The sequence below is a fragment of the Falco peregrinus genome, chromosome 16 (assembly GCF_023634155.1).
Source record: "Falco peregrinus isolate bFalPer1 chromosome 16, bFalPer1.pri, whole genome shotgun sequence".
NCBI lineage: Eukaryota > Metazoa > Chordata > Aves > Falconiformes > Falconidae > Falco > Falco peregrinus.
The window spans coordinates 6,651,287-6,678,710 of record NC_073736.1 but is presented as its reverse complement, the minus strand read 5'-3'; the positions used below and the strand labels follow the sequence as shown (position 1 = coordinate 6,678,710).

Here is a 27,424-nt window from a genome sequence, read left to right as displayed (position 1 = left end):
GAGGAGACCTGGGATTGCAAAGTGGCTGCCTATGGGCTATTCCTTTGTCTTTGAAGCAAAGCTTAAAACTCTGCTTTGCGGTGCTTGGGCTGTGCAGAGACTGTTGGCATCGCTGTGGCAGAGCCTGCAGCCTGGCAGGAGCAGCACGGGCATGTCCTGGGGCGCAGGCTGAGTAGAGGTTGTCTGGCTTTAGTGTTGGGAGCAGTCGAGGGAGGGCTTTCCCTGGAAAGTGCCCAGAGCTGGGTCTCCCTGATGTGTTTCTCTTTCCCCAGTTCACAGGACAGTGTCCGTGCAGAGAAGGCTTCACGGGACGGACGTGCTCTGCCATGCAGATGCAGGTTTGCCCAGACAGGCACTACGGAGTCATCCAAAGAGGGTGCACAGGTAGGGAGCATCCGTCTCGCTTTGACGTGGTGTTTCTTAGCGCTGTGAAATTAGAGGTTATCTGGGAAAGAGCACCTGGCCCGTGTCCTGACATCAACATTTCCCACGTTATTTTGCAAGAGAGCTTCCCTGTCTGGAACAGTCTCCCAGTTCATCCCCATCTCCCAGTTCATCCCCATCTCCAAGTATCCACCAGTACCCTCCCAGCAGCCCTGGGCAAGCCCCTTGGCCATGCTGGTCTGGTTCTGCAGGGTCAGGGGCTCGGCAAGTTGCTGGGCTTGGGGGCTCTTCCCGTTCCTCTGCCATGCCACCTTCTTCCCAGGTGCTGCAGGGTCTGACTGGTGGAGCTGGGCTTTAGATTGTGTTGGCATCCAATTAACAGGGTCTGGTTTTATACATACGGGGGCTGACAAGAAAGCTGGGGAGGGGCTTTTTACAAGAGCATGTAGTGACAGGACAAGGGGGAATGGCTATAAACTGAAAGAGGGGAGATTTAGATTAGATATCAGAAAGAAATTCTTTGCTGTGAGGGTGACGAGGTGCTGGCACAGGGTGCCCAGAGCCGCTGTGGGTGCCCCATCCCTGGAAGGGTTCAAGGCCAGGTTGGAGCAACCTGGGCTGGTGGCAGGTGTCCCTGCCATGTCAGAGGTTGGGAAAGAGATGGTCTAGATCTAGATGAACCCAAACCATTTTATCATTCTATATATAAATTCATTTTTTCTTGCCTTTTGGTGGGCTTCACCTCTATATCTCTCCACCTTTCCATCACCCAGAGTGTGACTGCGACTTCCAGGGCACCGAGGATGTGGGGTGCGACAAGACCACGGGCCAATGTCTTTGCCGCCCAGGTGTCACTGGCCCCCGCTGCGACCAGTGCCAGCGGGGCCACTGCAACACCTACCCTGGCTGCGAGCTGTGCCACCCTTGCTTTCGTGCCTATGACGGGGACATCCAGCGCCTGCACCTGCGCCAGGCTGGCCTCAGCAACTCCACCTCACGGATGCCCCTGGGGAGTGGGGGCTCCCGCCTCGGCCCCCGCCTCTCACAGGCAGAGGCCAACGTGCAGCAGGGGCAGAGCATCCTCGGCCACTCCTCTGTGACAGAGCAGAGCTTTGCCCAGGTGGGCAGTGCGCTCGCTGCCATCAGGTGAGGGAAAGATGCTGTTAATGGGGTGCATCCCTTAGCCGGGAGGAGCTGCTGGCTTTTTTCAGTCTGTGCGCTCGTCTTACTGAGCTCCTTGCATGTGTTCTGATTTCTTTCTGTACCTGAAAGTCTTGCTCTGCTCATGAGGTCACCAGGGGTGCAAGAGGACAGTGCTTCCGTATATGCCTGTCCTGTGCAAAATGTTGCAAAGGCAGGAGGCTGGCGGACAGGCTCCGGATAGTCAGCATCCTCAGGGCTTACTCAGTGTGCCTGGTCTCTGGCTGGGCACAGCCCTGCGAGCTGGCCTGGTGTGGGGGAGCTGCAGCCCGGCCACACTCTCTGCCACCTCTGCAAACCTGCAACGCCACAGCGTGTCCTCGGCTGCCAGCTCTCTGGGCTCAGAATTGCCTTTTCACCGGGTGCTGGCAGTGTCCCAGCCCAGATGAGCCCTGCTCTGTCTACAGGTGCTTTGCTCTCTACTTGAACTCACATTTTCTGCTTTTTCTCTCCCAGAGAGCAGGTCCAAGGCATAAATCCTGATCTTCATTTTCTGGATGAGACTGCCTCTCTATCAAGGGAGCTCGAAGCCCTCAACAGCAGCTTGCTCATCACTAACACCCAGTATCAGAGCAAGAAGACCCAGTTTGAAACCAGCCACAGCACGGATCTGTCAGGTACAGTGCTGCAGCTGTAAAATCTCTTAATTTGCAGCCATTAATTTAGCTCAACGTGACTGTGCCTGGTGGTTTCCCAGTGGCTGGGTGGATGAGATGGAGTTTTTAACCTGCTGTCAGCTTAGGAACAGCAAATAGATCTTCCCTCCCCAGTGAGAGGGGTGCTTCCTACCCAGCCCCTGGCCCATGACCCAGGGTTTCACTCTGGTGGGTTTTTTGCTCTGGTTTTGGGGCTAGGCAGCCTGCTCCGCAGGCACTGTGTTCCTCTCCCCCAGCCAGCACAAACTCCGCTGCCGCTGCTGGGGTGCAGCAGAAGCGGTGGGAAGGGGGGAGCCCCGCTGGGACCATGTCACCGAACCTGGGAGGAAGCTGAGATAATGACGGCTGTGTGCAGATGGAAGGGATGGAGGGGTGGGGAAGAGAGCCAGGTGGCTGTCAGGCGCTTAGGAGAAGAGCTAATTAAGCCCTGTGATGATGCTGGTGGTAGGCTGCCATTATATCCCTGCTACAGCTAATTCTCTCCCAGTGTCTTGTTGCTGCCCCCCCCCTCCCCGCTGCAGCGGCTCAGCTGGCCGGGGACGTATGAGCCGTGGCGAGCGGCTGCTGCCCGGGCAGGTTCGCTCTGCACCTCGCCGGCCGAGCAGGGCTCACGGTCCGTGTCCTGACCGCTCTTCTTGCAGGCTGTACCGGAGGGGAAAGGTGGGCCCTGCTCGGAGCCAGGGAGGGGGTCCTGCCCCACCAAAGCCCTTCTGGGCTGCACGGAGCGAAGCCTGGGATCAGCACGTGCACGTTGTCGTGCTTTAGTTTTGTTTCAATTTTAACCCCAACCCAGAGTTCAGTCCTTCAAGGAGAGCTCTGCAGCTCACCAGAGGAATGGCTGAAAGGCATTTGGCAATAACAAGAGCTTTCTCATTATGCGTTAGTGACTAATCATGCTGGCTGTGTCCCGCTCTCTCTGTGCACGCAGTGTGTAGTCAGTGCCTTCATTTAGGTGACTGTGCTGCATTTATGAGTCACGGAGGCATTTGTGTCGTTTATCGGTTTTATTCCTGCAGGAGCCTTCAAGACAATCAGATCTGCTTATCAGACATCCACCAATGCCAGCAGCCTTGTTGCTGGTGCCTCTGGGCTGCTGGCCGAGTCCCGGGAGAGCCGCAGGAGTGCCGCGGGGCTGGAGGGGGGGCTGGCAGAGGCCACCTCCAGGCTGCTGGCCCTGAAGGGCGAGATAGCCTCATCCCCCAACCTGACCCCTGTCATAAATAAGGTGAAGATACAAAGCAGTTTTCTGACTTCCTTGCTGCAAATGTCTAGTTTTCGAGAGGGCCCCGTGGTGCTCAGGAGGCAGACGTCTCATCCTACAGTCATGCATCTTTCCTCAAACAATCTGGCATGGCAGGACAAAGTCTCTGTCCAGAGAGGCTCATAAATGGCATCCAAACAGCCTGATGCTTTGGGGCATCAGTGGAGAACTGTTTGAGCATCCCTTCCCCTGCCTGGAGATGACAGATACCAAAGCATTGCCCCCTGCCCCCTCCCCAGCACACACTTTTTCCTCCAAGGACTCTCTCATGTGTCAGTTCTTGTATCTCAAAGACCCACTTAATTTCTGGATGAGGTTTCTTTTATTTCTCCTTTGCTGCTTTGTTATTGCCATGGAGATCCATTTCGGTGTCTCCTAATGTACGGTTGCTGTGGAGACCACCAACCTCCCCTCTCTGCTTTTCAGGGCACCAACATGTTCCCAAGCGACCAGCCAGTGCTGGTGCTTGCACTGGCTCTGGGTTTGCATGTGCCCCTGCTGCAGTGTGCTCTCTGGTGGGTGGTAGCTCCAGAAGATGCTTACGATGAAAACCATTGATGCCCAGGCAGAAGGGCAGGGTCTTCTCATCCCATTCCCCCTCCCAAAGCAAACTACACAGGTTGGAGAGGGTTCCCCTGCCACGAGGGATGAGGTTCTGCCCTGAGAGTAAATGAGGTGTTTGTTCCATGCAGACATGCTCTGTTATGCTTCATGAGCCACTGGGGTTTAGCCCCTCGTTGCTCCTGTTTATGCTCTGGCTTGGGGTGGTGAGGAGATGCCGACCTTGTCTCAGGTGAGGGCATTCAGCACTGCCGTAGCTCTGCCTGCCCTTCTCTGACACAGTTATGGTCTCCAGTCATTGGGGCTGTGCTGCAGGCATTGCCGCCAGCCCTGCTGGGATGGATGGCTCCATCCCTCACCCCATGCCGAGCTCCTGCGGCACGAGCACAACAAGTTCCCCAGCTCCCTTGGCGAGGGTCTGTCAAAACTCTGAGTGCTGTGACGTGCTGGTTTGCCTCCCCAAGGGCACCGAGGTCTCACCAGTGAGCCCAGCGCCCTCGCTGCCCCACCACTCTCTCCCTCTCCAGATCTGCGGTGGCTTCCGAGTGGAGACGTGCACACCTGCCCGGTGCCAGGGGCTGCTCTGCCCGCGGGACAACAGCACTACCTGCGGGGCCACCCGCCCCTGCCGCGGCATCTTCCCGCTCGCCAGTGCGGCCCTCGCCACGGCTGGGGAAGCTGCCAGGGAGTTTCGCAGCCTGAGCACCCGGCTGCAGGAGACGGTGCAGCTGGTGAGTGTGGCAGCCCTGCCTGTCCCACGGCCGAGCCCCGCACTCGGCCCTGTGGTATCAAGCAGCAGAGCCTGGGGACGCAGCTGCGGAGGGAGTGAGCTGTCATAAATACCCAGTCGCAAAGTCTGTTGGAGACTTGATCAGTTGGGCGGCTTTGGAAATTCAGGCATTTTTGCGTAGGAGACTTGCTGCTGCGTGTGTGGGTCCTGCCTCCCCTCAGCACAGGAGCCGCAGAGCTGAAGGCACGTGAGCGGCTCTGGAAATGTCACGAGGAAGCCTGTCCTCCTCCTGGTTTGGGATTAGCATGGCAGAAGGGCTGGGGCTGCAGCAGCCTCCCTGATTCCGCAGGTCTATCTGCTCTTACCATTTGATGCAACCTAGTAGAGCACGTGTGTTGGTGCTGTTGCAGCTTCTTTCTAAGGTGCTTGCAAAGATAAAGTGAGTTTGCAAAATAATTCAAAATCCATTTCAAAGGTGTTTTAAAAAGCTAAACAGTACCGTCCCTCTTGGACAGCTTCCTTTGCAAAGCCAACCCTCAATCTTTGACATTTACAAACCTTTAAAGTGGTGGCATATTAAGAATGAGGAATAGCGTAATTTCAAAGTGCCTTGCCCAGTTCACTCAGAGTTGAGGTAGGGCTGTTGGGCTTCCACATCAAGAAGAAATAGCTCCATCAGGATATTGCTGTTTGCAGGTTAAAACGACAGAGATGTCTGCAAACCAGATTCAGAGCAGTACTCGGCGGCTTGTGGAGCAGATGACCGTAACGAGGACCCAGATAGAAGGAGATGTGCGGCGCATCCAGCAGTTCATCCAGCAAGTTCGGAACTTCTTGTCAGGTAGCACTCTAGAATCTGTAAAGCATGTGTATGCAGGTTGATTTGTGTGTGGAAAAACCCTATTTTTTACAGTAATGTTATGTATGAGAGTACAGTACAAGGGAGGCAGCTGAATGGCTCACCCCCAGTTAAGCTCTCACGTATCCAGTTTATCTGCAGGTGGGTATTTATGTCACAAAGGTAGTGCACATCCTCTGAGGCAGCAAGGCAGGCTTGGACAGTGTTTTCTGAAAAACAGAGAAGAAATTTCAGCAGTACACAAGTCTGACTGTCAGCAATTGCAGTTTGGCCAGCTGATTTGCTCAGGCTGAACTGTGCGTTCAGATTGACGCAAATTAATCCCGACTGTTTTATCTGTGTCAACTTCCCTGCAGTGCCACCAGGGCAAGTCCTGTCCGCTTCCTTACAGAGGTGTTTGGGAGCCATCTATGAGGTCCACAGAGCAGGAGGTACCGCATGGCCTTGACCTTCTGTACCTGGGACTTTGTGGAGGGGTCTCCAACATCCCCCCAGGAGCAGCTCTCAAATATTACCTCTAAAACAATGAGCTGAATTAAGGCAAGTGGGAAGCCGTGGAGGAGGTGGGCTTTTGTCTGTAGCACGGACCACAGCTCGCTTCGAGTCCCGCTCTCTGCCACGGTGCCTTGTGCCATCTCCAGGGCTCGGGGGCAAACCCATCCCCATGGCGGGCGCTCCCCCAGGATTTGCGGTCGGCATTGACCCGACACAGAGAAGCTCACCGGCAGTGCTCCCTGACAGGAGATAAACAGACTAACCTTCTCTGGAGCAGGCTATTAATCGGACGAGAATTCCTTGTTGTCCTATAAACCAACGGGATGACTTATTGTTCGCAGACAGATTGTAATAACATAATGAGCCTCACGAGCATTAGCTGAATAAGAGAATCAGGTCACTCAGTGCTGCCTGGTGTTAATGATGAGTGAAGATATTTGAGCTAATCGCTGGGCTAATGTCCCTTGGGCTCTGCCTGCTTCTGATTCCTCAGATTTATTAACTTTTATTTGTGAAATAAAAAAGGGCTTGTCTTGACACACAACCTCATCTGCTCAGTGAGGTGTACCTGACTGTGCCCTGGGCTTAGCCATGGTGTTCTCATTGCCAAATTAAAGGTGTCATTGCAGTCCCTTCCTGAAAGTTTTGCCGATGTGAATGAGAAGCACATTGAATTCAAGGGGATTAGATTCAGGTGGATCCTGGCAGCTGTCTGAAATGAAGAGACTGTGTGGAGAGCACGCATGGCTGGCTGGCTGCCCTCATCCTCCTTTGCATTTGTACTCCCACCTTTCCCCTCTCCCTTCTCTGACACTGTCTGCCCCTTTGCTCTGTAGACAAGGACACGGACCCTGCCACTATCCAGGAAATCAGTGAGTCTGTTCTCTCCTTACGTCTCCCCACGGATGCTGCTGCTGTCCTGAGAAAAATGACTGAGATCCAAAAATTGGCGACTAAGCTGCAGTGCCCAGAGAGCATACTTGCCCAGACAGCCGAGGACATCGCAAAGGCCAAGCAGCTTCAGCAGGAGGCTGAACAAGCCAGGTCGGTTGGGGTTCAAGGGTTTTTGGCAGCTGAGGGTTACTCAGCTGGAGTGAACGTGGTGGTTCTCAGTTGGGTTGAAATCTTGCATAATCTGAAGTTTTAGGCCAGGATCATCTTATGTCCGTATGGTGCCTAAAAGAATGAGTCTGCAGTCTCCACAGACACCTCCCTGGTGCCCCAGTACCAACAAGAAAACCTGGCTGCCAAGAATAAGTAGTTGCTGTTATAGATACGAGAACAAAACAAGGTCTTTACCAAAAGTAATGGAGGCTTTTCTCTATCTCTTGAGTCCCTGTGATGAGAGATGACAGGATTGCCCTAGTATTACTTGATATCGGTGACCTACATCCTAAATTGCACAAGAGAGCATGAGGAGATTAAATGGGCTATTTGTTTTCTGGGTGAAAGTTGGGAGGATTATCCCATGGTTCCTTAAAAAGTAATTACAGAGTGTCCTTGCAAATTTGGAGCATCTACTTTGTCACATGTTGACTTGCAGCAATATCCCAGAGAGAAGGTTAGTGGGATAAGTATGTAAACTCCTTGGTAGTGTCTGACACCTGCTTAACCTGCTGGAAATGATGAGCCAAGGGAGCCTGGCTTTCCTGAACAGCCCCACTGCAAGCAGAAAAGTATTCACTGAAACCGGTTCAGTGGTTATTGCTTTCCCTTCAATACTTTTTCTTGCACTGCCTCAAAATAAATGCGTCTAACTAGTTTGAAGGAAGGTGTTTCTCTCCCCTTCTCAGTTTGTCTCCTCTGCATGGGGGTATGAGGTGGAACTGACACTTCTCTTGAAACCTGCTGGAGTGCAGTGTGTCCAGATGTGGGGGTTTGTGGCTTTTGTGTGAGAGAGGTTGCAACCTTCTCAATAACCATCCTGATGCTTCTCAAGCTTCCTTCTTTTGTCTCTGCAACCTTGACTTCCAGTCCATGCAATTACCCGCACTCACTCCTGGCTGTTTCCCATGTTTCCCCAGGAACAGGGCGAATGCTGTGGAGGGCAACATGGAAGAGGTGGTCAGGAACCTGCGGCGAGCAAACACAGTGCTCCTGGAGGCCCAGGGCGCTATCAGGGGCTCTGGCTCTTCCCTTCGGTTCATCCAGGAGCGCATTGATGAAGTGAGTGATGCTCAGTGACTTCCAGATAACGATACTGTGCCCTGCTCACTGCTCCTTTGAAACTTCCCTGCTTGGTAGAGTCCTGCACCATGCAGCCGGGAAAGGGGATCTGGTGATGCTTTTGCTGTAAAAATCTCTTCTTTCTGCTGTGCCTCACTTGTGTGCTTCTCCAAGCTCCAGTCATGGTCCCTGCTGGGGCCTGCAGGAGCTGGGGCTGCTGCGCTGCCTGCTGAAAGCCCACTTCTGCGACATACCTGTTGGGCAGCGCAGAGGAAAAAAACCATCAGCAGCGGGGTTTGGGGTTTGGATTTGATTTCCTTAACATGGAGCACTCTGCTTGTAGATTGAGGCTGTTCTTGGTCCAGCTGACAAGAGTGTGAAGTCCATGGCAAGCCAGCTGGACGTGCTGATGGAGAGGCTCTCACAGCTGCAGCGCGGCGCGGACCAGAACCGCCTGCGGGCCACCGACGCGCAGCAGACGGCTGGGGTGGCGGGCGAGCAGGCCAGGGGCGCGCAGCAGGTACGGGGCTCCGGCTGGCCACCGGCCGGGGTGGGCACAGCTGCCTGCCGCCTCCCCGCTGCCGTTAGACAGCAGAGCCGGCTGCGTCCTGGCGTGGGTTTTAGACAAGACAAAGAGGTTTTCCTGTTCAAGCTGTGGCTCGCCTGCTGTTGTGTCACTTATTAATGTCACGCACGGTATCCCACTACTGAATTTTTCCAGGACCTTTCTCAATCCTGATGCCTTTTGCTGGAAACTTATTTTTGCTGTATCTCCTGCCTGAGGCAGAGCAGCCCATACAGCTGTCGGTCAGCATCTTTGAGAGAACATCACAAACTGTGAAGCGTTTGTACGATAGCACAGTGACAGAGCTCTAGCACAGTGTCTGTTTAATATTTAAAATGGTTTCAACACTGGAAAATCCCCTTCCCCCCCCCAGTCTATTCGCTTGATACTACCTGTACTCCTTATTTGCTTTTCCACAGGCTTTCGAACAAGTGAAACAAATGTACGCTGAGCTGAAGAGAAGGATGGAGCAGAGCCCAGCACTGGGAGAGCAGGGCAGCAGGGTGCAAAGCATAGACCTGGAGGCACAGGCTCTTTTTGAGGAGACTTCGGCCATAATGCTCAGGATGGAAAGTAAGACTCTTTGTGAACTCACTGTAATGATCTCATGCACTGGGGAAAGGCTTTGGACTCCCAGAGGGGTGAGGGGAAAAGAATTACGAGGAAGACGACATGCTTTTGGCAGTGAGACGGTGCAGATTTGGGCTGTATCTGCTGGTGCTGTGCCAGTAAATTTAGAGTTTGCAAGGGGGGGCGTGCCGCCGTGGAAGGGACCCCCTGCATGCGGTGCCATTGTGCCCCCCTTTTCCTCCACGTGCTCGCTTCCGTTTTTAAGCATTCAAAACTAATGGCTTTGTTCGGAGCAGTCGTTTCGGGGTTTTTTTTTTGGCAGGGGAGAAGGGGGAACGCAAGATGGTCGGCGTTTTTCTTGCCCCACCAGAGCTGTGCAGGAGGGAGGTGGAGGCTCAGCCCAACCTGCTGGGGAGGGCAATGGCCTTGGTGTCTCCCTCCCGTCCAGCTGCACAACCCTTTCCTGCCCTCTCTCCTCAGCTTTACAGACAGAAATTCAGGAAAGCAACAAGGCTTTGGTGTCCAAGTCGGCCAGGCTGTCGGGCCTGGAGGAGCGGGTGGGCAGGATCCGGGACGCCATCAACACGCAAGTGGCCTACTACGAGAGCTGCTCCTGAGCGGGCGCCCCAGCGGCGTTGCTTTCCTTCTCTGCAGACACTGACTTGTGTATTTATTCCCATTTTCTGGCTGGAGTTCTCATGTGCCTATTTTTAGCAAATGGAGTCTCTGTACCTCTGGAAAACAGCTGCACTGAGCCAAAGGAGCAACCCCACGGAGAGGGCTAACCTTGGCTGGCCTGGCCGAAGCTGCCCGGTGGTTGGGGGAAACGGGGGGAGAGACATCGGTCTCCGATGGCAAATAAAAATATCCCCAAAGCTGTTATTTCCACAGGGCTTTATAAACCAAGAAAGTATTTCTTTTTCTTTTGTTCTTTGTTTTAGCCAATTCAAGCTCTTCAAGCTGAGTTTCATGGTTCAAATTAAAACCCTCATGTGGGGTCTTTTAATACCTTTATCTATATTACAGTTAATCCTTAAAACTTGCTGTGGCTTCAGTACTTCTCTCCTAGATCTTTCTTCAAATAACCAGACCACAGAAATGGAGGATTTTATCTCCGTTGTATCTATACAAATAAGAGGAACACAATCTCGTACTCAAAGGTGAAGTCAAATGTCTTGTTTGACTTCCCACCACAATTTGCTTATTTGCCAGAAAAACACCAGAGTGAGCAGGACTGCAGATGCACGGGGAATGCTTTACAAGGGACTTAACAGACCATTTCCACATCAAATTTCTGTGAATAACCAAGAGGCACTTTACAAAACAAAAGTCAGCTTTATTAAGCAAGTATTTATTGTGCAATTACAGACTTGGAAGCAGGAAACTTAGACCTTGCTGTGATTATTATCAGACATATGGAGGTTGCTAGCAGGTTGTCTCTCCTCTTGTAGCTGAAGTGAGAACTGCGCAGCCCGGGCAGCTGGTGGATGCTGAACTCCAGAGTGCCGAAGCCTGAGAGTAACCAAAACCCAGGGAGTGAATAGGGTGAAGACTGTAAAAATAATTGACCTGCCACTGAGTAAAACTCTACATGGCTTTGGTTTATAGGATTTACATTGTGCAGTGCACTTCTTATGCATTGGACAACTAAACAGTGTACAGAAACAAAAGCTTATAGCACTGAGCAATGTATGGATAATATACACTGAATATGCTAGCAGTAGCCTCAGACTTTGCGTTGCCTTCTCCCAGCTTTAACGATCCAGAAACACTCCAAGGTCACTGCATGGATGGATTCCTGGGACTAACGTGCTGCTTGTAACCAGTCGGTTGCTGCTTTCTGAGACGCTGCTGCCTGCCTGCTCCTGGCAGGACACAGCCTCCTTTCTTGCTTGCACTGCTGATGTCTGGCTTTGAAGTGCAGAAAAGAGTAAAACAGCCCTTCTGTTTCTGCAAGAGAGAGAAATTCTGTTGAGGATTGAACTTGTTTCACTAGACTGCTGCCTTCAGAACGTGCTCTGTTAATAAGCAGTAGCATGGGTGTTAGGGACAGCTTAGATCTCTTTGTGTGCCCTAGTTATAAAGGGTTGTTACATGTCTGATCATTGGAATGGATCTTTTTGGAGCCTATAGTAGATTTTACTTGCATTTGTCTCTTCTAGTAATCCTTTGTATATTACAGTCCCGTTCCTACAATCTCATCAGTAGGCAGTGCCATAAAATATGACAGGTAGCTCACTTTATGGAGCTTTTGTGGAGAGCTGTGCTAGCATATGCTCACCTTTGAGGAACATTCTTTATTGCAGGATCTAATAGCAATGCTTCTTACCGCTCATATATCATGTGGTACAAATGATAACGATTTAGCTAGTCCGGAATTAATCCAAGCTGTAGTCAAACAGGATTTTGAGTGTGCTCTGCTCAGCTACAAAGCGAACCCCTCCATGCTCTACTCTGGTGACAAAGCACCTTCAGCTGACCTGCCTGGACCCAACCTGGGAAAGGGCACAGCCCCTCGGGCTGCAGCGATGTCCCGCCTGCGCTCAGCCGCGGGCCAGCAACCTGTTGTCAGCCCTTTGCTCGTGCCCATAGCTGAGACCCAGCTGAAAAGCCCCAATACCAGCTGATGGAGCTGTTTCATTCCAGTGTGATTCCCAGTGAGTAGCTTTGAGTAATAGTAGGGTTCGATATGACAGGTCCATGCTTGGCTTCCCCGCACACATTCCTGGGGCAACCCTGTTGTAAATGTAGAAGTCAAATTCAGAATCACTGGGCTGGCCTTAATGGAGGCTGAAAGATGATTTCTTCCTTAAAAGATGTTTTAGTTAAGGCTTTTTCTGTTGCAAAAAGCCTGTAAGTCAATTTATTTCATGTACAATCACTTTGCTGTTTCTGCCTTTCCCTTTTTTATGCCATAATGGTATTAATTAAAAGCAGCTGGTGATTGGGTTGCAGATCACTTACCGCTGGCGATGTGGGGAGCCCAGTGGCTGCCTCCTTATCACATGATCAAACAGACTCCAGTTTGCCCAGTGCCACAGTGAGAAGAGTGTTTACTGGTTTTCATTGGAACAATAACTTCTGATTTGAAATGACTGCTTTGAAATGGAAGAATCGGAAAAGAAAAGAAAAAAGAGAAACAGCAATATTTACAATCATTCTGCAGGTGAACTGAAATTGTGTTTTTAATGCAAAGAACATCAGCTGCTGAAAGCAAAGCTTAGCTGGGTGCGAGTCAACACTGCAGCAAAGGCAGGGTCCAGTCGCTTGGCACCAGCTGAAAAATTGGCATCAGCAGCTTTAACCACCGGCAGTTTCAGTTTCTGGAAAGCAAATGGGCTGGAGCCACTGGAGCGTGGCAGCGGAGCCTGCTGCCTCAGCTCCCTGAAGCTTTGCCACGCTGCCTGCGCGATGTGCCTCACCTGATGCTGGTACGAGCATGGAAGACGCTTGGCTGGGCACTGCTACCTGGCCAGCCAAAGCATCTGCTTCTGTCCTTATTCCTCCCTCCTTTCTACTTCCACCTGGGCTGGCAACTTATGTGCCAAGGAACTCCTTCCCGAGATGGTTATTCCCGTACACCTCATTGGAAGTTATGGCTAATGACTGGGATACCTACTGGGATTTTGCAGATTTTTTAAGCAGCACAGTCTCGGAGCAGAAGGAGGTCTTTGTTTTCTCGTGCCCCATGCAGGCTGGACTGCAGCCACAAGAAGTTCTGGTGGGTGGGCTATAGTTATCCGGCAGGACCAGGTGGCTGCCCGCGGGCAGTGCTCCGTTCTCCGAGTGGCTTTGCAGCTTCGTCTCTGTCATTCCTGTGTCTTGCTCCAGCTGCGTGGGAGGGTTCGGGCAGCCCTGCGTGGGGACCAGGGGGAGCGATGCATCCTTGTCTTCATTTGGTGCTTCTGGCTGGGTGGCCACCATGGCTGTGTCGGGTCTGGACGCCTCTGAGACTTGTATAACCGGGGGGCTGTTTTCAGCCGCCGCATGACCGTTCATGTGGAGCTTTCTCATGTGGTGCACGACGGCTGCGGCGTTGAAGGCTTGCTGGGGAAGAAGACAAAAAGCCCACAGTGAGCACTGGGGGATGCCAGGCTGGGTGGGTGCTGCGGGCCAGCAGACTGGCCCCCTGAGGGCAATGGCTGTGTGTGGGGAGGGGGGGGACAGTACTGTCCCGGTTAGCACGCACTGTCTGTTTGCACAATATGTGGGAAGTGGGATGTGCTTGTTCCTGGCGTAAACATCGTAGTTTCCACTGAGTGCAAACTGCTGATGCTTTTGAAGATTACAACCACTTCTACATGAGGAAATCGGGGGGAACAGCTGTAAATTACCCCACAGTGTGAAATGGAGACTAGAGCTGAATTTTGAACATATTTAAAATGCTATTGTACACGTGCTTCTTAATGGCATTTTTCTCTCCACCTAAATTCTGACTAAAATTCTTGATATAAATGAAGTACCAACTTATCTTTGAGGCTGAAAGGAGGAAAAGCTGGGTTAAGCTCCCTGAAAGACCTGCTGATGGAGCATCAATTTCACTCCCTCAGTATAAAGGCAATTATTTCTTTCCCCCTCCCCATTACTTTCTTGGTGAGGCCACTCCAGCGCAATGTTTGTGGCGAACCTACCAGTATGTGTTGCAGCAGGGAATATTGGTCCAAACATAGTATAAAGAGGAACCACACACAATTTTCAGGCAGCCTTTGGAGGATCTCAGCTTTTGGGTGCTTACCCACAGGGCTGAAGCCTTGCTTATTGCTAGGTGGCAGCAACTGGCGTTTGTTAGCGAAGTGGCTCTAGGCTCCCACCAGCAAACGACTTACCCTCCATTTGCTCTTTGCAAAGTTTTTCTGAATCTGAGCGCTGACAGATGGGTATATGTCACGGTGAAGGGCTGTATTTCCATTAATCCTGCAGATGGGGAGAGAAGAAAATGGGCTCGTAGGCAGATGGCATTTGTAAGGCATTCCGCATTCTGGAGGCAACTAACTGCTTTGTACGTTCAATCAGCAATAATTAAACCCAAAGGAAAAACAGCAACAAAATGTAACACAAACACACACTTCAAAGCTTGGAAAAGCTTGGGATGGGATTTCTTCTTTGCCTCTGTTTATGGAGGCAAATATGCACAAATTGCATCTTTAATTATTCATCATTTTCTTTCTTTGCACACAAAAAAGGAACACCCAGGGCCACGCGGGGGCAGGTGGTGACGTTAATAAGGGGGGCTGGGGAGACACCCCTGTTCGCAGCTACCACCGAGGACACGGAGCCCGATGCGGAGGCTGGTAAATCCCCGAGGCCACCAGCTACTGCCGGGGCCCCGGTCCCCTCACCATGGGTGCCGCAGGGCTTCTTCACAGGTAAACCTCTTGTTTGGGTTTTTCTCCAGTAAGTGTCTGATGAAATCCTTGGCTGTGTGGGAGGGGAGGAGAAGCAGAGAGAAAAGGTTATTTCGTCCGTGTTCCGAGGTGCGATCCTAACAGACGGGGCAAACGCTAGTGCATAAACATCGTAAGGGTCAGCCCCGGGAAGGAGGTGTTGGTACAGCTTCATCACTCCATTAAAGGGAGATTTTTGTAGTGAAGGGCTCCAGATGAAAAAATGTTAGCCAGGGATGTACCAAACTTCACGCTTAGATTATGTGAATTTGAGATGAATTATTCAGCTAAAGAATAACTCTAAAACCCATAAGACACTGCAAACTGAGCAGATGTAGAAGTTGCTTTAAAGAGCACCTACATCCCTCCTTTTTAAAAAAATCTTGTTTTCTTTTTTTGAAAGGAGGGTTGTGGTGTTTGTTAATAAGTCCTAACAAACCTCCTGCTAGTTTTGTTTGTATGTACAAAAGATTGATGTTCAAAATACGCTGCTAAGATGCTGGCTTCAGTAAACTCGGTGCAGGCGAGCTCCACAAGCAGATTAGTCTGGTGGAAGTGTGCAGTGGTGGCTGACACGGCTCGCTGCGTTGCTGCAAGAAAGTGTGATTTGATGGGAAGACAAGCAAAGGGGAAGAGAAAAAACCCCAGAAAAATAAGGTTACCCGCCCTGGAGTTCCTCTAATTCTAAGGGAAACCTAAGCCCACTCTGAGGTCACTTATCATTTCTGAAAAACTGGGTTATGTTTAAGAGAGGCTTCAGCCGAGGATGCTGCATTACAGGCAGGTTGCAAAGTACCCCAAGCTCTGCCAGTGCAGCCTGGCTTTGGTGTCATCCCCCCACTACCGCAGTGCCAGGAGCCTCTGCAACCGATTCCCATGGCTGGGGGGGTTGCTGCTGTGTGGGTGACTCAGTTCAGTGATTCATCCTTTCCCATCCCTGCCGAAGCAAGCGAAGGGCGTTCGGGGGGTGTCCGGGGTGTGTGGGGGCTGGTGCAGGCTCGTGCCCACAGGTCACTGGGCTCTGGGTGGCAGCTTGTGGGGGGAGCGCAGGGCTTTACCTGATGGAGCTTTACCTGACTCGGAGATATCATCCCAAAACGGAGACTCGAACTCATAGTAGCCTTCCTTAATCTTTTCAAACAGTTTGGATTCGGTCTCTTCGTAGAAAGGAGGATACCCGCACAGCCTGGAAGAGCAGAAAGCAGCGGTGCTTCAGCACTGCCGCCCGCATCTGCACGGCCACGCTGGGCACGCGCGGGCAGCACGAGTGAGTGAGCAACAGAGGTGGCTGCTCTATCCATCCATCTGTCCTCACAGCTAAGCATATCGGTAAAGCTGCAGAAAAGAGTTAAAAACTTAACTACAGCAGCGAAAGGACAAAGCCACAGCTGGTACATAGCTGCGTGGTGTGGGAGGAAATGAAACAAAAAGTATCGAGGGAGACTGAATGATATTTGTAGGCAACTGAAAAAAAATCCAAAGCATAGGATGAGGCACATAATGGAGGAGATGTGATTCCTTTCATCTCTGCTCCAGTACTTGATTCCCCACATCCCTTTCATTTCTATAGTCTAGTGAATCTGTGCAAAGGCAGAATAGAGCGCTGCTGTATTTCCGCAGCAAAATGGGAGGTCTGGTATCACCTCCACTTGCACCACTGCTCTGCAGAGGTGTATGAAGCGATGAAGGAGTTGGGAAGCTCATGGAAAAATAATTGGGATGCTGCTTGCTCTTACTCACAGGATGTAGGTGATGACCCCGATGGACCAGCAGTCTACGGCTTTGCTGTATGGTTTCTGGGCAAGGACTTCAGGAGCTGCAGAACAGCAAAACCAAATGAAAATTCTGAGCAATAATAAATTATCCAATAGTGGGAAAAGCAGTAGCTTCTTGTACACTCGGCCTCTGAGGTGCCAGTGCAAAGAAACAGCCAGTAAGAGCCCTATTTACCAGTTGGATTGGTCTGTGCTTTTTGTATCTATTTTGTGCCATTGAATAGAAAGAACAACGGACAATTTCTGCCTGCATCCTGAGGTTTTAACCAGTAAGCTGTGGGTGAAGCCAATACAGTCTGGTGGACGTGAAGCAAAATCCTATTGTGTTAAAATTATTTCCGTAATTGTTTGATAAATGCATGACTAACACTGAAATATATTGCTTTGAAAGTTATCTTTTTCTTTGTACTTTTAAACATTCTGAGATTTTTCAGTCTCTACCCTCATTTGTAATGCAGTCTTTTACGTGGGCCATGCAGTGCATCTGTGGGTAACATGTTGTTAATGTAATTATATATTCTTTTCCTTTCTTCTAGGCAATGCACTGTATGTGCGCAACCTTTTTTCCAGACAGTCCACTGGCACGAGCCCACTCCTGGTCCTTACCAACGTATCCCGGAGTCCCACAGGCAGTGGACATGATGCCGTTCTGTTCCATTTTAGACAAGCCAAAATCCGTGATCATGATTTTGGAGTTCTCTTCAGGAGTAAGGTAAAGAAGGTTTTCAGGCTGTGAATGCAGAGCGGTCAGAGGTTGAAATTTATGGTAGAAAAATGGAAAGGAACAACAGAAAGTCGTGGGGCAGAGCAGGCAAAGCCTGCAGTCACGCCAGCTCCCCGAGAGGTCCCACCTTCAGGTCACGGTGAACTATTCCGTTTTCATGGAGGTACTTCACTGCTGTCAGGACCTGGTGGATCACCACACTTGCATCTTTCTCAGTGTAAACTCCTCGTTCCAAAATTCGGTCGAACAGCTCTCCCCCGGATACCCTATGGAAAGGGTAGTTCAGAAAGAAAAAAAATTTAAACAAAGCTAATCATACTTTTGTGTTAAGCAAGCTAACCTTCTGGTCATTTTACAACTCCACCTCTAGCAAAACTGTTCCTTGGGCAGCAGTTTTTGTGAGGCTGAGGCTGATGGAAGCTCTTGAGTGCAATTTCAGGGTGCCAGTAAGCGGGACTGGTGAGCCCAGGGGATTTGGTTAAGGGCACGAGGCACCTCCCGGCAGGTCTGACCGCAGGCATCCTGCTCTGCCTCCAGGCTCTGGTCCACGGATATATGTTTTTATGTGATTGTTTCCTTTAGCTAAATTTGCAAGCTAGCAGTAGCAGCCGGGTGCTCAGAGCTGATGCCCGCAGCAAGCTGCTTTCTCTGTAGCTGACATGTTGCCCATTTTCATTTCTAGAAACCCTGCATGGCACAGCTTTAATTAGAAATACTTCTGTCTCTGCCCTGCTAAACTGTGATGAATTAATTTGCATAAACAGATCCTCATCTTGGTTTAGAAACTTGCTGCTAAAATGAGCATGGGCCAAGGCAGTATGAGAAGTGTCCAGGTTAGTTCAAACCACGCGGCTCTCGCCTGGTGAGTGAGGGGTGCTTGAATCGCTCCTGTGCGTGCAACTTTTATGTGTGAGGGACTCCTGTGTGTAGGGGCAGAAATGCAGTGCATCGCCCTCGTCCTGCCACTCCTTCCTCTGTGGCCTGCAAAGAAATGGCTCTGCTGATACTTACAGCTGCATGACCAGGTAGAAGTGGGTTGTGCTCTCATAAATATCTTCTAAAGTCACGATGTTTTCATGCTTTATTCTGCAAAGATAAATGTGGGTCAGAAACAAACCTGGCAAGGACGAAGGTGGCTTTTCAAGTGGAGAATCCAACAGTCCTCTTGCTTTAATTGCCAGTGAAAGTTCACTGGGTTGTTCTGTGGCTGATCTCCCTCACCCTGCGTGGCAGAGGATCGTTGATGTGACTGCAAACTCCCTTTGGAGCACCAGGCACCAAAGCAGAGGACCAGACTCTTTGTTTCTAACAGCTGCCTGCTCTGCGTCAGGTGCGTTTCTTGGACTGCAACAGCGTTTGCTCTGTCCCTCCTTCCCCTGCGTCTGCTCTGCTTCGTCTATTTCCTTCCACAGATCTGGGGCAGCACGGCTGTGTTGGGGTTACAAACCCAGCCAAGGAATGATGGAAGAAACTTTACTAATCTACTAATTCACAGTAATCTTTATATATTCTTTTAAAAAGAAAGACTTATTTCTTTATCTTATTCTTACTGTAGAGCCACACGTTTTAGGAAGGGACATTTGTTCTACTTTACGTTACAATGTCTACGTACTCACTTTTTCAACACTGCTATTTCGTTCTCCAAGCTGCTATCCCTTGTGAGAGGAGACTTCTTGATGCATTTCAGAGCAAAGAGCTTGCCAGTGCTTCTTTGCTTCACTAGGAAAACTTCTGAAAAGGCACCTCTGCAGAGAGCAGAAGAAGTTGTACTTCAGTATATGCTGCTGCTGTGAACAGGAAGGATACTCACAGAGAGAAAGAGGAAATAGCAAGAAAAAACAATACGGTACTCATTTAACTCTAAGTGGATGCTGGTTGTAAAGCTAGAACTGCATCTCCAGCAGCCCCGAACTTAGGATATTCAATGCAAGATTATGCAATATGTAGAAAAAAAAAAGCCAGCCACAGTTTTCTCTGTTTGTAGAGAAAAGATTATTATTGCTTAGTTCATCATGAAGCTATGTTGAGGCGGTGGACAAAAAAGACCCCTGCAATGAAATGAAATCGCATCCTTCAGCACTGCCTCAGTCAAGAGTTTTACCCCCGCCTGTGCCAGGCTGTGGGTGAGCTTTGGTGCTGCCCAGTCCAGGGCACACCCGGGGGGGGGGGGGGGGCAGGCAGATGGCAAACGTGGTTTCAGCGTTCAGGGATGCTATTGCAGCAAACCCAATAAACAAGGGCAGTGCCTCGGGGGTGCAGGAGGAGGCTCCGTCACAGAATCATTTAGGTTGCAAAAGACATTTAAGACCGGCGAGTCAAACCGTCCTCCCCGCAGGTCCGGTACCGCGGCTCACAGCTCGCTGCTGCTCCAGGAATTGTGCGCTTGAACCCATTGGGACGGGGGTGGATTTTCCTGGGGGAAGCGTGAGCCCAGCCGAGGGGCTGTATCCATAGCCACCTCGTGCTGGGGTGGTCTGCAGCTCGGCTGCCCACTGGGGTTAGCAACCCCCCCGTGGAAAGGTCTCAACAGCCTCCACTCTAAGAGGGACAAATTCCTGCTTAATACAAATTGTGTTTCCTCGGAGTCCCCATCGGCTTAGAGCCGTCCTTCACTTTCCCTGGTCAGCGTCGCCCTGAGGACTGAGATAGCCAAACTGCAGTGAGGAGAGCCCAGTTAAACTGCAGTTTGGGTATATCAGCCAATGTTCTGTATATCCAAAGTGCAAAACAACTGGATAACCTCAGTTAATATTCTAATTCGTCATCTGCTGTGTTTTCCTTTCTGCAGACACTGCTCGTACCGTTAGTGACAAAGTGACAATGAGTGTCATGTACGTTCCTGATAAGGGTTCAGCCCAGTGCAGCGATGAGCAGGTATTTATAACATGTCTAAAGCTCACAATCCTGTTAAAGGTTTGTCTTGGGCAGCTGAACACTTGTCCTGGGGTAGTGACAGTGCATACTTTGCCAGGTCAGTCCTCAATAATCCTTATCAAATGAGCAACAGATTAATTGATGGCAGTTAAATGGAACTTGCCACTGAGTCTGCAAAGCCCTGCAGGGAGCCGGAGGGCAGAGCGAGGAAGGTGAGCGCGGAGAAAGCACCTTCTTGGTTGGGAAGCTATTGCAGCAAACCCAATACGCAAGGGCAGAAACCCTCTGTCTCCTGTAACCCCCTACACAAAGAATGCAGCACGCTGTGCCGAGGGATGGGCTGAGCACGGAGCTGTACCCATCTGGCATGCGGCGCTTTGCTCGGGTGCCTTCGCTAGCAAGTGGCAGCCGGCGGTGACGCAGGGGGCTCCTCCTCCTCCTGTGGGCCCTTGGGTGCTGCCAAAACAATGTGCAAGACCACTGGGGTTGCAGGGAACTCGGCTGTGCCAGGACTGGTTCCTAGCAAGGAACCCCCCTGCTGAAACCAACAAAAAGCCCCATAGATTTTTGGGAAAGCATTCCAACAAATTAATTAGAATCTTCACATCGCTCTGTAAATGATATGTAATAGTCTTCTCTCTTCTGGCCCAAAAAGCAGGTGGTGTTGGGAGCTTTTCCTTGTGTCACACATTTTTCTCCTTTCATCGATATAAAGTCTGAAGGCTGTTTCATGGAAATGCCTTTTAAGTTCCCGAGAGCATTCAGGGAATAGACAGGGACGTCCTTGCTAAGGTCCCTAATCCAACAGCTGTGGGTGCTGGGGGAAGGCGATGGTAAGTTACCAGGTAGTTTTAGGTCCTGGATCTTCATTTATGTTCTTCAGCTAGCTGAAGTGGTGCATGTGGAAAAAATCCCAATTTCTAATGCTAAATTTTCCTATTAATGTAATAGTAGGAAATGAACAACCTACAAATCAGATGCTGGGGCATCTGTTCTATGTATCTGTCCCAAACAGTTTATAATAATTATACCCCTTATTAAAAAATGATAAATCAACAAGTTGACTAGGAGAGAACAAAGCTTTTTCTAATCTCATTTCTTTAGAGAAGGCTGCTGGATAATTCAACTGATTTCTGAGGCTGACCAGGAACATGATAATTTAAAATGTTGCTGAGCTCTGGGGTAGCTGTTTTTTGGGAGCTTTGTTGTGGTTTCTGAAGTCACAGAAAATTTGGCTGTGACAGAACTTGCTGGTGGAGGTAATTCAATTCCTCCTTCACCACCTTGGAAATGTTTCCTTATCTCATCCGCATGAATAGGCAAATTAAGCCGTTAGCCTACAGAGAAGTATTGTATAACTTGAACATCCTTTTTCTTGTTTCATCCCTCAACTGAGTCAGAGTTGAGAGGCTAAATATATGACTTATTGTTACAATACCTCTCTCTGAGCCATCCCTTGACCTTGCTTGACCTTGCGGCAGCAGCAGACCAGTGTGCTCAGTGGGAAAAGACCAAAACTTAATGAAGCTGCTGTTCAGGCTTAGTGGGAAAGGAGGAGAGGGCAGAGCTGACCGGGAGCCTGGGGCTGGTGGGGAAGTTGCTGCTTCGGTGCTGCTTGGCAGGCGTAAGCCATGAATCAGAGCATCAGCAGCAACCGTGCAGCAGTGACGGGGCACCCCCACACACACCTGGAGACTGGGGTTTGTCTCGGAGGGAGCTGCGTTCTTGGGACATTGGCCAGTGCCAGATGGGAGCCGCTGTCTAGAGGTGGCCCTGCCTGGGAAGCAGCTGCGGTACTTACGATCCCAGGGCCTCCATGAAAATGAATGTTTTTCGGATGTTGCTCGTCTGTTTCTTCCAGGAGCTGCTGTCGTCCTCTTCCTTGCGACCCATCTCCTCCAGAGTGGAAGCAGGGAACGCTGTGAGGAAGAGGAAGAGGAGTGGTGACTGATGTGGCAGGTGCTCGCATGAAGAAGACGACTACCCAGGAGCTAGCTGGATTCAGGATCCCGTGAATGGCTTTTGCTTGGTCAGAGGAGTCGGACTTTTCAAGCATGTGAAATTTTGTGCTGCTTTTTCTACTCACAACTGTTTGTGCTGCACGTGCCCTTGACGGTGTGTCCCGCTTCAGCCATCAGTGCAGCATAATACCAGATCAGCTGGGTAGGAGCTGGTGGCCATATGGTAATACTTTCTTGTCAGTATACTCATTTAGCGCGTGTTGGCAATTACAAATGTTTATATTGTGCTTCATATTTAGTGGTTAAAAAACCCCTTCTTGAAAAGTTGCTAATTTTACCTACAGCATCTATGACTTAATGGATTAAAAGTTAGGTGCAAATAGCAATGGAGATGGATTATAGTTGAGCTGCTTTGTTGCTCAAATAATAAATAGTTTAAAGAGCTCATGACTGCAGGGAGGGGAATTGATAGAAAACGTTTTGTTGATCTGTCTTGTGCAGTTTGTGCTGCTGTCATCTTTAATTTTTGTTAATTGACAGATTGCTTTTGCTCTGAGTCATAACCTTCCCATTGCCTTTTTCTGGCAGGGCTGCAATGCCAGGGTGCTGGCTGGTGGGAGAGCGCCGGCGAGGCGAGGGGGTGCCCAGCCTTTAGTGTCCTGCCCTGCTGGTGCATCTCTGTGCTGCAGACGGGGAGCAAGCAGTGCCAGCGTGCAGGGGGTGGCGAGAGCAGCTTCCAGAAAATGCAGCTTTCTGGAGTCACCCAGCTCTGCGGGGCGGCAGCTGAGCTCATCTCGGCGTTGGAGGACAGAGCTGCAGGACATCTGGTTCGTCGGTAAATGCAGCCGTGGGACTCCTGGCTGATCCACATGTCCGAAACATGCACCGCCGCTCACGGGCAGCTTGCCCTTGGTCAGGTCCGGGTCCCCCACCTCCCCCCCACCCCCACTAAGCTCTTTAGATGCGGGCTGGGCAGCCCCGCTGTAATGCAGAAAGTGACACTGTCAGCCCAGGGGGAGCTCATCGGGACGGTGGGAGAATTAGAGCTTGCACAAGGTCTGGGAGGTGTGAAATGTTATACAAACATCTAAGCCCCATTAATAAGATCAGATCTAACATTACAGAACTGGAAGTACACTGGAAGGTGAGAAAGAAGCCCTCAGGCTAGAAAAAAATAATAATAAAAAGAAGTGGCTTGTCTACACTATCGGGATACAAAAGAAATGGGCTGAAAATATCCCCAGGCAGCAGGGGCTTGGGTGCTGATGGCAGCACGCTCAGCACATGGAGCAGCCCCTTGGTATGTGGAGCATCGCACTCCCTGAGAGCAGGAACACCTGCCCCAAAGCCTATGAGATACAGCCGAGCCTTTGAAAGATAAAGCCCTTTTTTTTTTTTTTTTTTGTGTAAAAATAAGTGTTTGGAAGAGGCAGAAGTATTAAAGCAGAGAAAAAGCTGAAAGATCGTGTGTCATGACAGACATGTTAGATACTGAATTCCTCCTGAACCTAGTTTATTTCCTTAATTAGCACAGTTTCAGGGTTTTAAGCTCCTTGACACAATTTTTTAAAGGTTAATTTAACATTATTGAAAACAAAATTGGCTCACTTGTAAACAGTTGAAGGCTTCAGTCCATAAAATCACCAAAGGCCAGGGTACACCTGATCTTTATTTACCTTCTGGTTTCTGATGCATGTGTAACTCCTAGAAATACAGCTCCTTATCAAAACCAGCCATACGCTGCTGTTTAGGATCTGTGAAGATCAAAAGTTCCTCACAAAAATGCCCATGAGTTAGTAGAAACATTTCTGCTGGTATTTTGAGCCCCCAAATGAAGCTTTCTTTCGCAGTCATCCACCCATCCCAAATCTCTACAGATCTGGAATGTCAAAAAAAGAGAACTTTCAGCAGAGACATGCAGCTGCCGGTGGAAGGTGAGTTTCACCCACTTTAAATAAATACCAAATGTATGATGCCAGTACGGTGTTGAATGATGGGTAAAATTCAGATGACCTCTCTGAGGTCTTTCCAAGCCTACTGTCAAACAAAGAATACGAACTAAAAAAACAGAAAAAAACCAAACCCAAAACCCAAGTAGGTCGGCCTGGCCCCAGGGACAAACGGTATTTTAGTCTCCGTTCCCATGCAGCTCGGCTGGCACAAGGTCTTTGGGGCAGCCCGAGAGTGGCGCGGAGCAGAGATCCCTCCTGGGGAGGCTGGACCATGCTGGCAGCCCCAGGCAGAGGTGGCTGTGTGCCCCCCAGCAGAAGGGGACAGTGGAGCCACGGACACCCACTTCTGTGAATTTGGCCCATTGGAGCACGTGTCAAATTTGCCCAACATTTGCTCATTGAAGCTTGATTCCCTGAGTATTTTCATGTTTAATTCTTTGTGAATTCAAGTTTCTTTTTTAAAAAGGATTTTGCTTCCATAGGAAGGTAGTACCGTGTTTTCTTTAGCCTCCTGTGAATCATCTGTTCATCTTATAGTTCCTCCTTCTGCCACTCTCTGCGTACGGCAGTTGGTTTTGCTGCTGGCTGCAGGGAAGGCTGGATGAATAGCTCTGACTCCCTACACGTGTATTTGATTTCCTGCTTTCTCAGTTTCCCTGTGCCATCATGAGCAACTCATCTCCTGCCTCCCCTCGCCTTCCTGTGAGGAAGGGGGATAAATGCTGCTATTTTGAGAGCAAAATAACGAAATGTTTGAATTGCCCAAAATGAAAAGCTGCATATGTGCTGGGGTGATGAATGCTTGCCCACCTTCCTCCTTCCTCCTACTGGGTCACGTTCTTCTCAATACTTTTTCCTCTTTTGATACACGAGAGAGTGTTTGTAGAGGGGCTTGATGCAGGATGCAAGGGCCTCGGTCCAGCCACGATTACGGGCTGATGAGACCCGTGACTTTCCTGATGCAGGCTCCGGGAACTCCTCTGACTTTCTCTCTCAATGTAGTTAAGCCACTTGTTGCACCTCACAGCAGTTTGTGAGAAGGTAACGTTTGATTTATTTGTTGTCTGGTTTTGGTTATCTATTCAGGCACTGGCTCAGCGATGCCCTGACCTTTCTCAGTGCTAGTACACAGCATATGGGTACGTGGGGTTCAACGTATCTGCTCGCTTAGCTGAAGAAACTTTACTTTCCACAGGAATAGAAAACATCATAACAAAAGTTGGGCAAACAGACTCTGTGCTTGGGTGAGCAGGTTCTCCTGCCATATGATGTGTCTGTCTGTGCGCTTCCATCACGCTCCTGACATACATTTTTGTCAGATCCATCCTGACACCCCGTTCACATCTGCATCACCCCTGGATTGGTGGGCATGTCTGCCAGCCACAGCAGTGGGATGCACGGACAGAGTGCACCCAGTATGCACTTGAAAAATGCATCATTTTAAACACCTAATCTAGAGAAGGGTCCGTGTTTGCCCTTTTGCCCATTTACCTTTTGATAGTGCAGGAACAGCGGTGTGTTAAGATTACATAATAAAATGGAATTAATGTAGGTAAAGACCTTTGGAGATTAAAATGAAGTACATAACATTGCTTTAATTTGTTTAGCTTCCCTCTTTCCCATCATAACAAATTAAGCAATATACAGGACTCCAGTCTGATTGAGTATGTGCTGAAGGTAGTAAATAGTTTCAATATTAATGTCTAACCTTTGGGCCCTTCTACAGACTGAGTCAATAAATGTGACTGCTGCTATACTCTGTTTGATCCAGCAAATGACACATCATTGCTTAGAATGTAATGAATGTTATTATGACCTTGCTTAAATATTTTCTGAAGAAATTTGTTCCGCTTTCACATCTCACAGTAACAAATCCATCTGCAGACAGACACTCAGCTTCTGAATGGATATACTGCATTAGCAAAATTGTTGTAAGACATGATTAATAGTCTTGTGACAAAGTTACATGTGGAGGGGGAAGATACATGCTGCTTTCATGGTTTTGCCTTTAGAATTAGAAAGAAGTTTACAGAAAAAAAGTCAAAGGGCTTTGGTTTAAAAAAGAACACCAAAACAAGCAATCTGCATGTGAATGAATGAACTGCCAGGCCAGCCTCTGTGTTCAGGGACAAAAGAACAAGAAATTGGAAACATGAGCTTGCTCTTAGAAACAAACCCAGGTTAAACACTCTGTCGATTCAAAAGCAGTGTGTTAACTTAGCAGTCCTTGATGAACACTTACAAAATCACAATTTTCATTATAAACGTTTCAGATTCCTTACAATACCTTTGAAGTAAAACGTCAGAAGGCAGCTTTCTATGAAATTGCTAAATATAGCACGAGAGCTGGAGGATACTAGACTAACAGCCTGTGCAGGGAAGTCCTCCAGCATTTTCCTGTTACAAGATAAAAATCGATTTAAAAACCCAAACCAAACAGGTTAGCCAGCATCCCACCTGCTTCACTGCACAGAACAGACAGGAAAAGCGAACGGCTATGAAGGAAAATAACGTTTTGCTTACCCAAGTCAGCACAAAGCGAGCAACTCCCGTCCGCTGCTGCTCCGGCTCAGCTCCCGCGGTCTGCGGGGATTAGAGCCCCCAGCTCAGCGCAGCGGGAGGAGGGATGGCTGCGCCGTGGTGCTGGTGCTGGTAACCAGGCAGCACCCCACACCCCACGGGGAGCAAATCCACCAGCACGAGCTGCCTGTGGGTGTGCGTGTGCGTGCACGTCGCCGCTGCCGGCAGCAATGGGGCACGGTGGGCAGCGGCAGCCGCGCCCCGCACGCGCCGAGTTGGGTATTGAAATGTTCCTGGGTGGAATGCAAATATAATTTGCTTTAATCAAACAAATGGCTTCTTGGTATTTAAAAAAAAAAAAACAACCCACCCACCCTGTTTTCTTTTGTGTGGTGTTGGGAGATCGCCGGGGCTGCACAGTGTGGAGCGGGACAGTTTCCCACTGGGATGCTCTGGCACCCCAGCCCTCCCATCCCCAACACGGGGATGGCGATGCTCTCCACCATTTTTAGATAGTACAAAACCATGGGGAAAAATCATTGCAGCAGAGATTAATCTCCATCACCAGAGTTTTGGACTATTTTCAACCATACAATGGGTTTATTTTGACTTTCCAAAACTCTGTGTGTGTGCCTTCCCAAGAAGCACGGCACATATGAATATAGGAAATATTCATAATTCTTTGAATCTTTTATATAGTGTAGGATTTTTAGAGATGGCAATAACAGCTTTACTGACTGCACTCTCAGTTGATTTACACTGCCATCTAGAATAATGCATGAAAAAA

The 27,424-nt window shown here is 49.7% G+C and overlaps 2 protein-coding genes across 5 annotated transcripts in view; one reads left to right on the top strand and one right to left on the bottom strand.

The window, feature by feature from the left end:
• LAMB3 (laminin subunit beta 3) overlaps window positions 1-10,489 on the top strand; it is a 31,350-nt gene extending 20,861 nt beyond the window's left edge. For all 3 annotated transcript variants that reach the window (XM_005230321.3, XM_027797072.2, XM_027797074.2), the window contains 11 exons: window positions 273-384; window positions 1,158-1,530; window positions 2,041-2,201; window positions 3,257-3,465; window positions 4,590-4,793; window positions 5,489-5,633; window positions 6,983-7,190; window positions 8,171-8,312; window positions 8,656-8,832; window positions 9,297-9,450; window positions 9,928-10,489. In XM_005230321.3, the coding sequence (XP_005230378.3) occupies window positions 273-384; window positions 1,158-1,530; window positions 2,041-2,201; window positions 3,257-3,465; window positions 4,590-4,793; window positions 5,489-5,633; window positions 6,983-7,190; window positions 8,171-8,312; window positions 8,656-8,832; window positions 9,297-9,450; window positions 9,928-10,064 (2,022 nt within the window). In that variant the 3' untranslated portion in view covers window positions 10,065-10,489. The remainder of the gene's footprint in view (window positions 1-272; window positions 385-1,157; window positions 1,531-2,040; window positions 2,202-3,256; window positions 3,466-4,589; window positions 4,794-5,488; window positions 5,634-6,982; window positions 7,191-8,170; window positions 8,313-8,655; window positions 8,833-9,296; window positions 9,451-9,927) is intronic.
• A 126-nt stretch (window positions 10,490-10,615) lies between these two features.
• On the bottom strand, window positions 10,616-26,818 carry CAMK1G (calcium/calmodulin dependent protein kinase IG). Of its 2 annotated transcripts, none has more exons than XM_027797075.2 (13): window positions 26,641-26,818; window positions 22,006-22,123; window positions 18,947-19,075; window positions 18,342-18,416; window positions 17,458-17,596; window positions 17,213-17,336; window positions 16,572-16,647; window positions 15,905-16,017; window positions 14,787-14,865; window positions 14,274-14,361; window positions 13,067-13,494; window positions 12,412-12,545; window positions 10,616-11,397 (listed from the first exon to the last, which is right to left on the bottom strand). In XM_027797075.2, exons 2-12 carry the CDS (start codon window positions 22,095-22,097, stop codon window positions 12,449-12,451), a joined length of 1,440 nt encoding a protein of 479 aa, XP_027652876.1. In that variant the 5' UTR covers window positions 22,098-22,123; window positions 26,641-26,818; the 3' UTR covers window positions 10,616-11,397; window positions 12,412-12,448. The 2 variants fall into 2 exon arrangements, with proteins under 2 accessions (XP_027652876.1, XP_005230379.1); XM_005230322.3 differs by having other exon boundaries at window positions 12,412-12,542.
• Window positions 26,819-27,424: the final 606 nt, after the last annotated feature.

Excerpts from the sequence above, each read along its gene's own strand:
- CAMK1G (XM_027797075.2), bottom strand. The coding sequence starts at position 22,097 with ATGGGTCGCAAGGAAGAGGACGACAGCAGCTCCTGGAAGAAACAGACG. Across the intron at positions 16,018-16,571 it reads GGGGTCATCACCTACATCCT|GCTGTGCGGGTATCCTCCTT; the intron begins GTGAGTAAGAGC and ends CTGCTCTTCCAG. Across the intron at positions 14,362-14,786 it reads GAAGCCCTGCGGCACCCATG|GATTAATGGAAATACAGCCC; the intron begins GTGAGGGGACCG and ends CCCCATCTGCAG.